The 14,709-nt window shown below is 45.9% G+C and overlaps 1 protein-coding gene across 10 annotated transcripts in view; it reads left to right on the top strand.

The window, feature by feature from the left end:
• LOC129545603 (general transcription factor II-I repeat domain-containing protein 2) overlaps window positions 1-14,709 on the top strand; it is a 50,113-nt gene that overhangs the window by 16,987 nt on the left and 18,417 nt on the right. For 7 of the 10 annotated variants that reach the window (XM_055410011.2, XM_055410009.2, XM_055410008.2 and 4 more), the window contains exons 2-8: window positions 2,561-2,664; window positions 3,569-3,707; window positions 8,104-8,229; window positions 9,862-10,045; window positions 10,601-10,629; window positions 12,020-12,074; window positions 12,393-12,436. In XM_055410011.2, the coding sequence (XP_055265986.1) occupies window positions 2,566-2,664; window positions 3,569-3,707; window positions 8,104-8,229; window positions 9,862-10,045; window positions 10,601-10,629; window positions 12,020-12,074; window positions 12,393-12,436 (676 nt within the window). In that variant the 5' untranslated portion in view covers window positions 2,561-2,565. The other 3 variants (XM_055410012.2, XM_088832869.1, XM_088832870.1) reach the window with 3 other exon arrangements.

Below are 14,709 nucleotides of genomic sequence, written 5' to 3'. Positions count from 1 at the left end.
TTTGTTTTGGGGGAGATTTTTCATCACAGCGTCAATTTCGGTGCTTGTAATTGGGGTTGTTCATAATTTCTATTTCTTCCTGGTTCAGTCTTGGAAGATTGAACTTTTCTAAGAATCCGCCCATTTCTTCCAGGTTATCCTGTTTGCTGCTTTATCTGACTCTAGCTCTGTTGCTGAAACAGAGTCCTTGTGATGACCAGCAATAGTCACCAACTTCTGTTTGTTCTCAAATAGGGGTGTGATGACAAGAAGAGAGTCAAAGGCTTGATTATAAGATAATTGTTTAAAAACTTCAAATTGGGACTTCCCTGATGGTCCAGTAGTTAGGACTCTGAACTTCCACTGCAGAGAGCATAGGTTCCATCCCTGGTCAGGGAACTAAGATTCAGCATGACTAAGTGGCATGCCTAGACTATAAAATCAATTTTTAAATAAATAAAAACTTCAAATTGAAGTGTATGTCCTCACCTGTTCATGCCCAGGTCATACCTGTTAATTCATGTTCTTGGGCTTCCCAGGTGGCTCGAGTGGTAAAAAAAAAAAAACAAAAAAAAAGCCTACCAATGCAGAAGACATAAGAGTTGTGGGTTCGATCCCTGGGGTGGGAAGATCCCCTGGAAGAGGGCATGGCAACCCACTCCAGTATTCTTGCCTGGAGAATCCCCATGGACAGAGGAGCCTGGCGGGCTATAGTCCACAGGGTTGCAAAGTCGGACATGACTGAAGTGATTTAGCTTGCTTGCTCGGCATGATGTCACACTCTTATGCTCTATTTCATAACAGGAAAAGTTGTTTAAAAAAAACTTTAACAATTTGAATCCTAAGGGCTCCGTGCGTGCTAGTCTACTTTCTTTCCCAGGGAGGCTTTGACTCTAACATAAGAGATCCTCAAGGATCCTCCAGTGGCTTCAGAAAACCTAGATAGATGAGGAGTTACATTTTTAGAGTTCCTTTCCAGCATGGTTTATCCATCCAGTTAGGCCAGGGTAAGTGATGGTCAAAAACACCACCAGATTTGGGTGCATTCAAGGAGCAAGGATTGATTCCTTGCTTGCCCTGGAGGTCTCTTGTGAGTTGGCTGTGGGTCTGATCTGCGTTTTTCTCTGGAACCTGATCACATGGAACCTGACAGATCAAACTGCACAGGAAGCGGGAGTATGGCGGAATCACCAGCATGGAAGTGACGTCACCTCCCTGACGTCCTCGGCTAACACAAGGCACATGGCCACACACCTTCAAGTGGTCAAGAAATCAATTCCGGAAGAAACATTTGCAAATATTTCCGAATAGCCTTGTAGGACCACCATACTTCACGCCCATAGATCTTTGGGCTTCCTCCCACATAGTTATGTCAATCTGTTTATCTTTTGCTTACAAATATAATTAACTCAGCTATTGCAGGAACAGGCCATGACAGGTTTTAATACACTGCATGCTCTATTTCAAAGAACTCTTTATGGTCCTGCAGAAAACTTTTCAAAGAAGCTTTCTAAGGCCCACTTGATTTAGAATTTAGCAAAAATTAGCATGAGCCTTCACTGCAGGAGAAGTCCTAGCAGGAGAGGAAGGGGTTTTTTTTCTTCCAGTCTCTAGTACACAAACCCACGGCTCTCCTTTTTCTGTGTATGTGGACCGGGATGTGGTGTCAGTCACCACAATGCTGGAGTCTGACAAAACAACGCTGGATCAGTAAGAGACATTACTTTCTCTCCTCCTAACGTACCTCTCTAGTGTAATACCCGACTTCATTTAATGAAATACATGTCTAGGTTTAGTGGGAAATACACGATCTTAGGCAAATCATATTGTTGTTCAGTCACTCAGTCGTGTCCAGCTCTTTGCGACCCGATGGACTGCAGCACCCCAGGCCTCCCTGTCCATCACTGTTTCCCGGAGCTTGCTCAAACTCATGTCCATCGAGTCAGTGATGCCATCCAACCCTCTCATCCTCTGTCATCCCCTTCTCCTCCTGCCTTCAATCTTTCCCAGCATCAGGGTCTTTTCTAATGAGTCAGTTCTTTGCATCAGGTGGCCAAAGTATTGGAGTTTCAGCTTCAGCATCAGTCCTTCCAATGAATCTTCAGGGTTGATTTCCTTTAAGATTGACTGATTTGATCTCTTTGCAGTTCAGGGGACTCTCAAGAGTCTTCTCCAGCACCATAGTTAAAAGCATCAATTCTTAGGCGCTCAGCTTTCTTTGTGATCCAACTCTCACATCCACACATGACCACTGGGTCATATACTGTCCTTTTTTGGGGGTGGGAGGTGCTCTGGGTCTTCATTGTGGCAAGCAGGCTTCTCGAGTTGCAGCACGCAGACTTAATTGCCCCTTGGCTTGTGGGGCCTTAGTTCCCCAACGAGGGATCGAACCAGAGTTCCCTGCATTGGAACGCGAATTCTTAACCGCTGGATCACCAGAGAAGTCCCCATGTACTGTTTTTAAGTGTCAGCTTTAAAGGAAGATTTTAACTAGGTCACCTGTAAGGACCCTCCCAGTTCTAAACGAGTTGAGCAGGACACAATTTCTTCCACTCACTGTCTTAATACTTCTCTTTCCTAGGGATTATGGCACAAGTAGCAGTGTCCACCCTGCCCATTGCAAATGAGGAGTCCTCAGAGAGCAGGATGGTGGTGACGTTCCTCGTGTCTGCTCTTGAGTCCATGGTGAGATGGTTTGCAGTTCTATAAAATGTCATCTGGTTGGATCACTGCTGAATTACGAAACACTTCACCAACACTTTTGACATTCAGCTACAGTGTTAAATCCTATTGTGTACACATACCTTTTTTAAGAAAGAATGATGGGCTTGTCAGATAATTAAGAACTGTTTTCCTACATTATGGATGGAATCGTATAAAGGTAAGCTCTCCAGATGTGAAAATTTAATGCAGGCATTTCTGTTACCTTGTTTAAAAATACTTTTTATTTAAATGCAAAAAAAAAAGAAAATACTTTTTATTTAAATTCAAAGGTCAATTAATAATCTATTTATATGCATCTATTTACAAAGTATAAACTTTACCCAGTGGGTAAAAATTTGAGGGGAAATTTTTATAACCTCATGGGCTTCTCTGGTGGCTCAGATGGTAAAGAATCTGCCTGCCATGCAGGAGACCTGGGTTTGATTGCTGGGTTGGGGAAGACCCCCTGGAGAAGGGAATGGCAACCCACTCCAGTGTTCTTGCCTGGAGAATCCCAGGGACTGGGGACCCTGGTGGGCTTCTGTCTATGGGGTCACACAGAGTTGGACACGACTGAAGTGACGCAGCAGCAGCAGCAGCAGAAAATAACTGGGCTGCACTTCCATAAATGTCAGTCTTGTGCAAGACAAAGAAAGATGGAGATCTGTCTGTCCCACAGGGAAGGAGCCTGGAGAGACAGGACAGCAAACAGAAAGTGCAACTCTGAATTGGATCCTAGACCAGGAAAAAGTCAACTAGAGAGATTTCTTTTTCTTTTTTTTGTGTGTGTAATTTTATATTTTTTTTTCTTAAAGCAGACCTCCCAGACCCCACAAAATTTGGATCCACCCATGTAGATAACATTTCATTCTGTTTTTCATTTCAGTGTAAAGAACTGGCCAAGTCCAAGGCAGAAGTGGCCTGCATCGCAATGTATGAAGCGGATGTGTTTGTTATTGGAACAGAGAAAGGACGTGCTTTTGTCAATGCCAGGACGGATTTACAGAAGGATTTTGCAAAATACTGTAGGTGTTAACGATTTTATCCTTTGTATTCATAAATCTTAGAATATTTACAGGCAAGACTTATATATTGTTTTCTTCTAAGATGTCATCATGGTGGCTCAGTGGAAAAGAATCTGCCTGCAATGCAGGAGACCTGGGTTCTATCCTTGGGTGGAAAAGATCCTCTGGAAAAGGGAATGGCCACCCACTGCAGACCTCTTGCCTGGAGAATCCCATGGACAGTGGAGCCTGGCGGGCTACAGTCTAAAGAGTCTCAGAGAGTCGGACAAGACTGAAGCCACTTTGCATGCATGCACGTTAAGGATGTTATCCTTTGTCTTTATAAAACTTAGCATATTTGCAGGCAAGACTTGTGTGTTGTTTTCTTCTAAGATGTCACCAGCATTATCCTAAAAATGGTTCGTACACATCCCTTTGACCTAGCAAAACACTGAGTCCAAGACCAGTCCCGTTTTCGCTTACTGGCTCCAGGCAGGGAAGACCACCCTCCCACCCGCTGTCTGTTCTGCTGCTGCTGCTAAGTCGCTTCAGTCGTGTCCGACTCTGTGTGGCCCTATAGACGGCAGCCCACCAGGCTCCCCTGTCCCTGGGATTCTCCAGGCAAGAACACTGGAGTGGGTTGCCATTTCCTTCTCCACTGTCTGTTCTCAGTTCAGTTCAGTCGCTCAGTTGTGTCCAACTCTTTGCGACCCCATGAACCACAGCACGCCAGGCCTCCCTGTCCATCACCAACTCCCGGAGTTCGCTTAAACTCATGTCCATCAAGTCGGTGATGCCATCCAGCCATCTCATTCTCTGTCGTCCCCGTCTCCTCCCGCCCCCAGTCCCTCCCAGCATCAGCTGTCTGTTCTGCTGCTGACGCTGCTGCTAAGTCGCTTCAGTCGCGTCCGACTCTGTGCAACCCCATAGATGGAAGCCCACCAGGCTCCCCAGTCCCTGGGATTCTCCAGGCAAGAACACTGGAGTGGGCCGCCATTTCCTTCTCCAATGTGTGAAAGTGAAGTCGCTCAGTCGTGTCCGACCCTTAGCGACCTCACGGACTGCAGCCTACCAGGCTCCTCCATCCATGGGATTTTCTAGGCAAGCGTAATGGAGTGGCTTGCCATTGCCTTCTCCGATTCCTTCTCTCGAACCTCTCAAATCTCTTTGAATCTCTTTCGCCCCCTGGTGTCTCCCCGCAGAACTGCAGCTCTGAATTAAGTCGTGGGCTCTGAGTCAGGCAAGATAGAAATCAGTTCCTCCAGCAACTCCCAGACAAGCCAGAAGGTTGAACACACAGTCCACTCTTGTGTTTGCACCCCAAGGGAGGAGCCTCAGACTGAGGGATTCCTTCCCTGCTGCTCTGCACTATGCCACGTAGAAGGAGATGCACACACAGGCACACCAAATGCAGAGAATCTTCCTACCCTATGCTGAAGTCTCTTCTTGGTTTTCCAGTGGCTGGGGTGCTGTAGCTTCTCAGATGATCTGCAGTGCTCACAGAGGTGTTCTGGTCTGTCTATTGTTAATTTGGTGTATCTGTGGAAGAAAGAAGGCCTGTTGCTTCCTAGTCTATCATGCCAACATCATTCTCCTTGCTTTTGTTTTTGAAGAATTTTTTTTTTTTATTGAAGTATAGTTGATTTACAATGCTGTGTTGATTTCAGGTGTATAGCAAAGTGATTCAGTTATGCCTATGTTTATATATATTTTTTCAGATTGTTTATCATTATGGATTATTGAATATAGTTCCCTGGGCCACCATACACCATACAAAAACCTGTTGTTTTTTGAAGACTGTTTTTTACTTGTTATGAAACCTGGCTTGACAGTTTTTTTCCCTCCAGCCTTTTTTTTTTTTTGGCCATGCCACAAAGCTTATGGGATCTTAGTTCCCCAACCAGGGATTGAACCTGCGCCCTCGGCAATGAAAGCATAGCATCCTAACTGCTGGACTGCTGGGGAATTTCCTTCCTCCAGCCCTTCAGATGTTTCATTCCATTGTCTCCTGGCTGCCACTGTTTTAGATAACAAAATTAGGTTAGAATTCTTATTTTTGTCCCCTTGAAGGTAATGTATGTTTTCCCCTAGCTCTGTGTCGTCTTTGGTTTGTAGCCGTTTGACCATGAAATGCCCATTTGTGACCTTCTTTGTTTCTACCTTACTTGGTCTGTGGAGTTTATTGAATCTGCAGGTTGATGTTTTTGTCAATGGTGGACATTTTTGGCCATCATTTCTTCAAATATTTATTCCAATTCTCTCCCCGTCCTACACAGAGGGGGAAAACTGCTCACAGGTCATTAAGGCTCTGTTCCTTGTGTGTGTGTGTCCCCTTTTTTTGTATTCAAGCTTCAGATTGGATAGTTTCTACTGGCATTCCTTTGAGGACACTGCTTCTTCCTTCTGCCATATCCAGGGCACTATTCATCTGGGGAAATTTTCATTTCCAACTGTTTTCCACTTCTAAAATTCCATTTTCTTTCTTCTTTCTCTGGTTAGCATTTTCATTTCTCTGTTGGAATTCCCCAACACAACATTGGTTGTGTTTACCATGGCTACATAAAGTCCTTCGTGTGTTTATAGCAGTTGTCTTAAGACCTTATCCGGTCATTTCAACTGAGTCATTAGTGGTTCTGAGTCTATAAATTGCTTTTTTTCTCTTTTGATCATGGGTCACATCTTCCTGCTTCTTCACATTTCTACTAATTTTTTTGTTTTTTTTGTGTGTGGAGCTTTTGAGGTTTTGTTTTTTTTTTCACTGTGCTGTATAGCATGTGGGATCTTACTTCCCCAAACAGGGATTGAACCCATGCCCCCTGCATTGGGAGCCCAGAGTCTTGACCACTGGACCTCCACGGAAGTCCCTACTAATTTTAAATTTCATACTGGGTATTATGCATGCTATGTTGTAAAGGTGTGCTAAATAAAATTGCGTTTTGTTCTGGCAGGCAGGTCACCCGGTCCCCATGTGGACAAGTGATGCCCTTGGCCCTGGAGCATCCATCCCTCTAGTCTCGGAGGGAGGCCCCCTCCTCCTAAGATGAGCCCCTTAGTTTTTCAAAGTGTTCAACAAGCTTCCCGAACCTGGCGAATCCTAAACCCTGTTTAAATATGTTTAAACTTGGCTGTTAAATCTCTGCTCAACGATTTAGCTTCCAAACGTTGCTTCTACTTAAAGCCTCACCCTGTGCTTGCACAGTTTGAGGACCAGTTGAGGCTTCTCTGGTGGCTCAGATGGTAAAGAATCCGCCTATAATGCAAGAGACTTGGGTTCAATCCCTAGGCTGGGAAGATTCCCCTGGAGGAGGAAAAGGCAACCCACTCCAGTATTCTTGCCTGGGAAATCCCATAGACAGAGGAGCCTGGCGGGGCTACAGTCCTTGGGGTCGCAAAGAGTGGGACACGACTTAGCAATGAAAACAGCAACAAGAATCCAAGGGAAGTTGCTGTGACGATATTGGGTCTCCCACCTTGTGACTAATTCTCCTCCAGAACTTCTGCTTCACTGTCTAACCACAACGGCAGTCCCGACCTGTGACGTAGATTTCTTCATTTCAACTAAGTCTGCTGCTGTTAGTATCCAGGCGCTCAGTGGTGTCCGACTTTGGAGCCCCGTGGACGGTAGCCCACCCGGCTCCCCCGTCCCTGGGATTTTCCAGGCAAGAATACTGGAGTGGGTTGCCATTTCCTCCTTCAGGGACTCTTCCTGGCCCAGGGATCTGCGTCTCCTGCGTTGGCAGGCAGATTCTTTACCCCTAGCTGCTCTTTTCGTTAAGCTCTAGTTCCCCCGGGATCCCGTGGGAAGTAAGGAGTCCCCACAGGGGACGAGCCAGGTCAGTGCGCATCTCACTCCCTGTGTTCGTCCCTTCTTTCAGGGACATCATCCCTTTCTGGTTCTGCATGTTTCTGACTGTTCTTCCAAGCTTTCATGTAATCGATCTTAGGACTTCCTTGGTGGTCCAATGGTTAAGACTCCCTGCTTCCAATGCAGGATGCATGGGTTCAGCCCCTGATCAGGGAACAAGGATCCTACGTGCCACGCGGCATGGCCAAAAAAAAAAGAAGTAATTCATCTTAAGGTTTTGTTCAGAGCTTATCACTGGGGGGCTGGTCCTAAATTGCTCCAGTTCTGAGAATCTTCCTGCCTAGTTACTTGCAAACTCAGTAGTAAAGAATTTTCTATGATATTTCCCTTTGAACTACTAAATTCTATTTCCTCATATGTGGAATTATTGATTGTTTATCTATAGAGTCATTTCAGAGACTATCAGCTTGTTATTTTACCCTGTTTTTTTAATTAAAAGATCTTGTTTTATGTCAGTTCCTTTCCTTTTTCCTTTCAGTACTGGAAGCATGGATATTAAGGAAACGTACTGTACAGATGCTTGGCTTCTGATTTGGTACTGCTCATTCACAGGTGTTGCTGAAGGGCCACCGGAGGTGAAACCCCCAGGCCCCGCCAGCGCCAGCGGGATGCAGGTTGATTCAGGAGAAACGGAAATCCTCAGAAAGGCTGTCGAAGACTATTTCTGCTTTTGTTATGGTAAAGCTCACCTTAGGCATTCATTCCCTGACTAGTTCACTACAGAAGACGGTGGTGGTGTTTAGTTGCTCAGTCGTGTCGGACTCTTTTGTGACCCCACGGACTGTAGCCGCCCGCAGGCTCCTCTGTCCATTGGATTCTCCAGGCAAGAATACTGGAGTGGATGGCCATTTGCTTCTCCAGGTGATCTTCCCGGCCCAGGGATGGAACCGTCATCTCCTGCATTGGCAGGCAGATTCTTTGCCGCTGAGCCACCAGGGAAGCCCACAAAGATGGTATTAGAGATCATTTTATCAGCTTGACTATATAAACCATCTCGAACATTAGAGAAATCCACATTTTCATCAAGCGAACAGCCAGTTAAGTACCAGGTCAACTTGGTCTCTTCCCATTTGTCAGAACCTCTGGATACACGAACCTTCAGTCTCTGTGGAGCCCCCTCTCCACGGCCGTGTAGTTATGACAGATGTTCATGGTTGGCTCACACACCAGCCTCATCCCCATTGGTCTCCCCACAGGCCTGGAGACAGGAATGTTTTTTAATTTATTTTTTAATTGGAGGAAAATTGCTTTGCAATGTTGTGTTGGTTTCTGCCATACAACAGCGCAAATCAGCCCTAATTATACATATATCCCTGCCCTCCTGAGCCTCGCTCCCCTGAGACAGGTTTTTTTTTAAATACCTACACAGTGCTTTAGATAGGGGTGTTCCCACGTGGTCCAATGGTTAAGAATCTGTGTTTCCACTGTCAGGGGCATGGTACTATGCCAGAAGTAACATCTGGCATACAACACAGTGCATTTAAAAAAAAACACACACACAAAACAAAAACCACTGAAAAGCTAGATAACAGGGATGTCTGCAGGTGTTATATTTGCATTAGAAGGCCATTAGCATCTTCGGGCCTGGCTCCTCTTTCCTAAACAGCTGCATGCATCTGTGTGACCTGCAGTGAGGGTCTGTATTTGGGGACCCTAGCCAGGGGATCTTAGGGTCTCAGGTTATATTTCCCTATGAGAAATGGGGCTCCAGCACCTTGGGCATGGCCAGCAGTGCAGAGAGACTGTCACAGCCCCAGGTAGTGACATGAGGCCTCAGCTCTCTACAGGCAAGGCCTGGTCCATACCATGTGACACAGGGACAGGTAAGCTTTGGGCTGGGCCCTCATCCTTGGCTGGCAGCATTGTGAGAAGGCACGCAGGGTGTTCCCTGCAGCCCTGGGGGCACCAGAGTGAGTACTCTGAACTGTGCAACCACCATGAGAAGAGACAAAAAGACCTATTATTTTCTTTTCTTTCAGAAATGGATTATTTTGAGTTAGTTTCCTTATTGAAATATAGTTGACTTACCTTAGTTTCCAGTGTACAACATACTGATTCAATGTTTTCATAGATTATGCAATCTTTTATTTTCTCTTCTGTGAAGATTTAAAGGAAAACAGATTCTATGCATTCTTTTGGCCCTTTGATTGGAAATGTTATGAACCTGAGATATAGCAGCATGGGACACTATAGGATTTTAATAAATTTTGGAGCCAAATGTCCCCACCTGGGTTTATGACACTAACTGAAATTGATGGTCAGGGTTCTTTATGCTCCTGTTGTTTAAAGATATCCTGCTGATACTTCCAGGCAAAGCCTTGGGGACAACAGCCATGGTACCTGTTCCTTACGAGAAGATGCTGATGGACCAGGAGGCTATAGTGGTGCAGGGGCTCCCAGAAGGGGTCCCCTTCCAACACCCTGAGACCTATGACCTTGCAACGCTGAAGTGGATTTTGGAGAACAAAGCGGGGATTTCATTCCTCATCAACAGGTGACAGGCTCTCCTCCTTTTCTCACAGCTGGTTCATTTAAAGATAAACTGACAACTTAATTTCAGTTGGTTAAATCTGTCCCGTTACATTTATTTATTGCGATTGTTTTATTTATTTAAATGACTTTATTTATCTATTTTTGACTGTGCTGGGGCTTTATTGCTGCATGGGCTTCTCTCTAGTTGCGGCGAGCAGGGGCTCCTCTCTAGCCGTGATGCGCAGGCTTCTCATTTCGGTGGCTTCTCGTTGCGGAACACCACCTCCAGGGCACGCGGGCTTCAGTGTTGTGGCACGTGGCTCAGTAGTTGCAGCTCCCAGGCTCTAGAGCACAGACTGAGTAGTTGTGGTACACGGGCTTAGTTGCTGCACGGCATGTGGGATCTTCCCAGACCAGGGATCAAGCCCATGTCTCCTGCGTTGGCAGGCAGATTTTTTACCACTAAGCCCCCAAGGAAACCCTTGTCCCCTTACATTTAGAAGTTGGTTCTTCAGATGTTTACTCTGTCTGTCTGGTGTGTTCATGTCAGGTGTTAATATATGGGGTTTTTTTGCAGACCTTTCCCGGGTCCAGCGAATCAGCCAGGTAAGTGACAGCTTCTCCTACTTGGTGACTGCCCAGTTTGCTTTTCTTAGTTCAAGTGAGTGTTTGGCACATTCTAAAACTTGTTTAGGCTGTGCCTTTCCTGCATTGAGGAGGCCACCTCTGATCCCGGGACCTGGGGTGATGTTTGCAGGGACTACAGCTCAGGGAAATGCACACACCCAGCCCAGAAGCCGAGACGTCACCCTCCTCCAGCTTGCGTGCCAGCGGACTTCTGCGTCCAGCCTTCACAGGGCAGGCGACCTACCTTGTCCACACGCATAGGAATGTGAGGATGCTGGTCTTTGCACACCAGCCACGGCCCAGGCGTTGTGGGCTTCAGGAGTAGGTCTGGGCTGTGTGGCCATTCCTGTGTTTCTGAGATGTCTGTGAGAAAGAATGAGACTGTTCAAAGAACCAGGGGTGGTGACCCTGAGACCCCTTGGGAAAGGGTTAGAACTGTGTGGTCAGAAGAGCTTCCTGGAGAAGCTGGCCCCGAAGATAAGCAGGGTCTTAACAGCTTGGTTCCCCCAGGAAGCCCATTCCATGTGGTCAGGCAGAAAGCTATGTGCAGGGTGTTGGAGACTACGTTGGGAACCCAGGACCACTCATAATCTCCTCATAATGATGAAGGGACCAAAAAAAGAAGCAATCTTACCAGGAGCATTTAGAGATTCATCTAAACGCTAAATCCATCTAAGTCCACCCACTTGTTTTCTCAGATCGTTATTCTGGATGTAGTTGGAAACCTTGGGTCGTGAAAGGTTCATGAAAGACCAGGTCTAAAGAGAGTGTCGTGCTGAGCCTACATAGGTGCAGAAACCAAGTGGCTGGGGTGGGCGGGGGTCTCACTGTTCACAGGACGCACCTCGGGGTACAGAGGGTGATGAGACACTCCTGTGCATGGATTGCTCACAGAGCCAGTATTTCTGGAGCAGTTGTGAGTTCCTGGGGGTCCAGCTCACCTTAAAGGAGGGACTGGAGGGTGAGGGGTGGCTGGTGGCCGCTGTCCCAGGCGGCTTTTATTGTCCTTACAGAATCATGATCACAACTGCTGGCACATTCTGTGATGGACACTGTTCGAAGCACCTTGCATGGACGAATTAATCCTTACTCAACCACCATCCTCAGATGAGGAAACTGAGGCACGGGGAGGCTTAGTAACCTGCTGGAGGTCACTGGCCCCAGTCTGCTGCTCAGCCCCCATCTTGCCCACACAGGTGGCCCAGTCCTTGGGGGCTGCTTTGAGCTGGTCTCTCTGCTGCCCTTCTCAGATGACCTGGAACCTGGAGTTCAGTCCTCTCTGTATTTGCCTTCCCTTTATATGCCTTTGAATGTTGTCATGTTTCAAGATGCATGAAAGCAGCTAGCGTGTCTTTTTACTTCTGCACAGGTGGGCCTGGGGTGGCAACCAACACTGATAAGTCAGTGGCATCTCCAAGTGAAAGGTAAGGGACAACTGAAAACTTAGCTCCGCACCTAAACCCAGTGTATTAGCGTTTAGAGCATGGAGTGGCTTGTTCTGTTTCATATTCCTTACTCACAGGGACGTTTGGGATTATGAAACTATATTCTGTTGACACCTTTCACGTTCTTCATGGCATCATTCAACTTTACGAAATTAGTCGAGTTAGCTGCGCATTCAGCTTGATGAGGGGAAGGAACCATGCCATCACAGGGATCTGGGGAGTGGGCTCCGTGTGTCCAGATGCCTGTGGGCAGTTCTCTTCCTGCCCATCTTGACCAGCATTCCCTTCTCCTTTTAGCTGCACCCCCATCCGTGTGAAGGCTGAACCCATGGAAGATTCTGGTATGTATGCTGATGCTTGTAGAATGAGGTATTCAGCAGGTCATTATTTGACTTCTTTTAATACCCACTCCAATATTCTGGCCTGGATAATTCCATGGACAGAGGATCCTGGCGGGCTACAGTCCATGCGGTCTCAAAGACTCAGACACGACTGAGCAACTTTCACTTCACATTTTACGTAAAAGTGGTACTTTCCGTAAAGCAGGAATAGAGGGGAACTTCCTCAACTTGATAAAAAAAATCTTCAAAAAACCCATAGCTGACATCATATTTAATAGTGAGAAGCTATAATTTTTCCCACTAAGATCAGGAAGGATGTCCCCTCTCACCACTCCCTTTCAATATCATACTGAAAGTCCTGGTTAATGCAATAAGACAAGAAAAGGAAATATACAGTACATGATTGAGAATAATGAATAAAACTGTCTTTAATTTTCAGATGATCTATTGGTCCATGTAGAAAATCCAATTAACCTCAACTGTGGCCTTATTTGCAGAATCATATTTTACTCAAATATCTAGAAAAAAGTCTTCTAGTTCAATAAATACTGGGTACTAAAATGTTATTGGGCTTCCCTGGTGGTTCAGACAGTGAGGATTCCACCTGCAATGTGGGAGACCTGGGTTTGATCCCTGGCTTAGGAAGATCCCCTGGAAAAGGGAACGGCTACCCACTCCAGTATTCTGGCTTGGAGAATTCCACGGACAGAGGATCTTGGCAGGCTACAGTCCATGGGGTCACTAAGTAGATATATTTGTAGGTAAAGTATTATTTTAATCGTATGGAAATTAGAACTTGACTGTTAAGTAAAAAAGTCTTAAACATACATTTGGAATTATGAATTTGCTTTATGAATAAAGTATGAATAAGCAACTTATTTTATTGCTTTCTTACATTCTGTAATTTCTGAATGTTCTACAACTGACATGCATTACTACGATAATCTATATTGGCAGAAAAGAAATCCCTCTTTGATGGATGAGAGCAGTTAACCCCATCCCTGCCTCTCCCACTTCTCAAAAAAGAAAAGAAAAAAGAAAAATGGCATTAGGGGAAAATGTTGGAGGTTAAAAATAGAAAAAAAATTAAAAGTCAAATGTTTAATCAAGGGATGGAAAAATATTGAAAGCATCAGAAGTTAAAAGCTTAGGCAACCTGAAATAAACAAGTACATAAAACTAAAGCTCAAACCTCAGAAAGATAACGATGAATGCAAACTGGCTCTAAGCGGGTGAAGGGCATTCCTGGTGGCTCAGGGTAAGGAATCCGCCCGCAGTGCAGGAGGCAAGAATTTGACCCCCGGGTCGGGAAGATCCCCTGGAGGAGGGCATGGCAACCCACTCCAGTATTCTTGCCTGGAGAATCCCATGGACAGAGGAGCCTGGAGGCACACAGTCCCTGGGGAAGAGAGAGCTGGACAGGACTTACCACCTACTACCATAAGGAGGTAAAACTAGAATTTCATAATGTTTAGAAAAGCAATCTAAAAATAAGAAACAGTTCCAAACTTCCAAAAGTTAAAATTAAGTATGAGAGACTCTGAAAGAAAAATATTCAATATTAAGAATACATGAAGAGGAAAGACAAAGAGAGACTTTATCTTCAGTGAAATGGAGGTCAGAGCATCCACGTTTCTGAAGGTGTCAGGGTGTGGTTTATGCCCGGCTGCCTCCCGCAGTCCCTCGGGGCAGGAGAGCCTGACCCCTCCCTTGTCATACGCCAGGGTCACTCCTGTCTACATGGAGATGTGTGCTTGGTGGAAGCTCCACCTTAAATGTCAGGGTCTGAAAAATAAGAGTGCTTGTCCACTGTAGTTATTCTCGGTAAAACAAACACAAGTCAATGAGGAGCCGAGGATTTCAGCTAGCAGAATTCAGCTGTGTAGTCTTCATCCCCCTTATACGTGATGCCCCTTTAACCTTAGGGATGTGTGTGTGCTCAGTCATGTCCAACTCTTTGTGACCCCCTGGCCTGTAGCCCACCAGGCTCCTCTGTCCATGGGCTTTCCCAGGCAAGAATACTGGAGTTGGTTGCCATTTCCTCCACCAGGGTATCTTCCTGATCCAGAGAAGCCCCTCTAATCTTACCCATGATGCATTTCCAAGGTACATTCTAAGACACAGGGATGCATTTCAGATACATCCTGCCTGTGTCTCTGTGGGTCATGGAGAATTTAAAACCTCCAAGCCACAGTCTCCTGTCAGAAACTGGGAAAACATGGGATGAGAGTGAGTGGTTGTTAGCCCTCCCTGAGGGGGGCCCATTCACGGAA

Source organism: Moschus berezovskii, chromosome 27 (assembly GCF_049115385.1).
Source record: "Moschus berezovskii isolate FMDL1 chromosome 27, NW_MosBer_1.0, whole genome shotgun sequence".
Classification (NCBI taxonomy): Eukaryota; Metazoa; Chordata; class Mammalia; order Artiodactyla; family Moschidae; genus Moschus; species Moschus berezovskii.
Note: the sequence above shows the minus strand (reverse complement) of the source record. Positions and strands in the feature narration are given on the sequence as shown.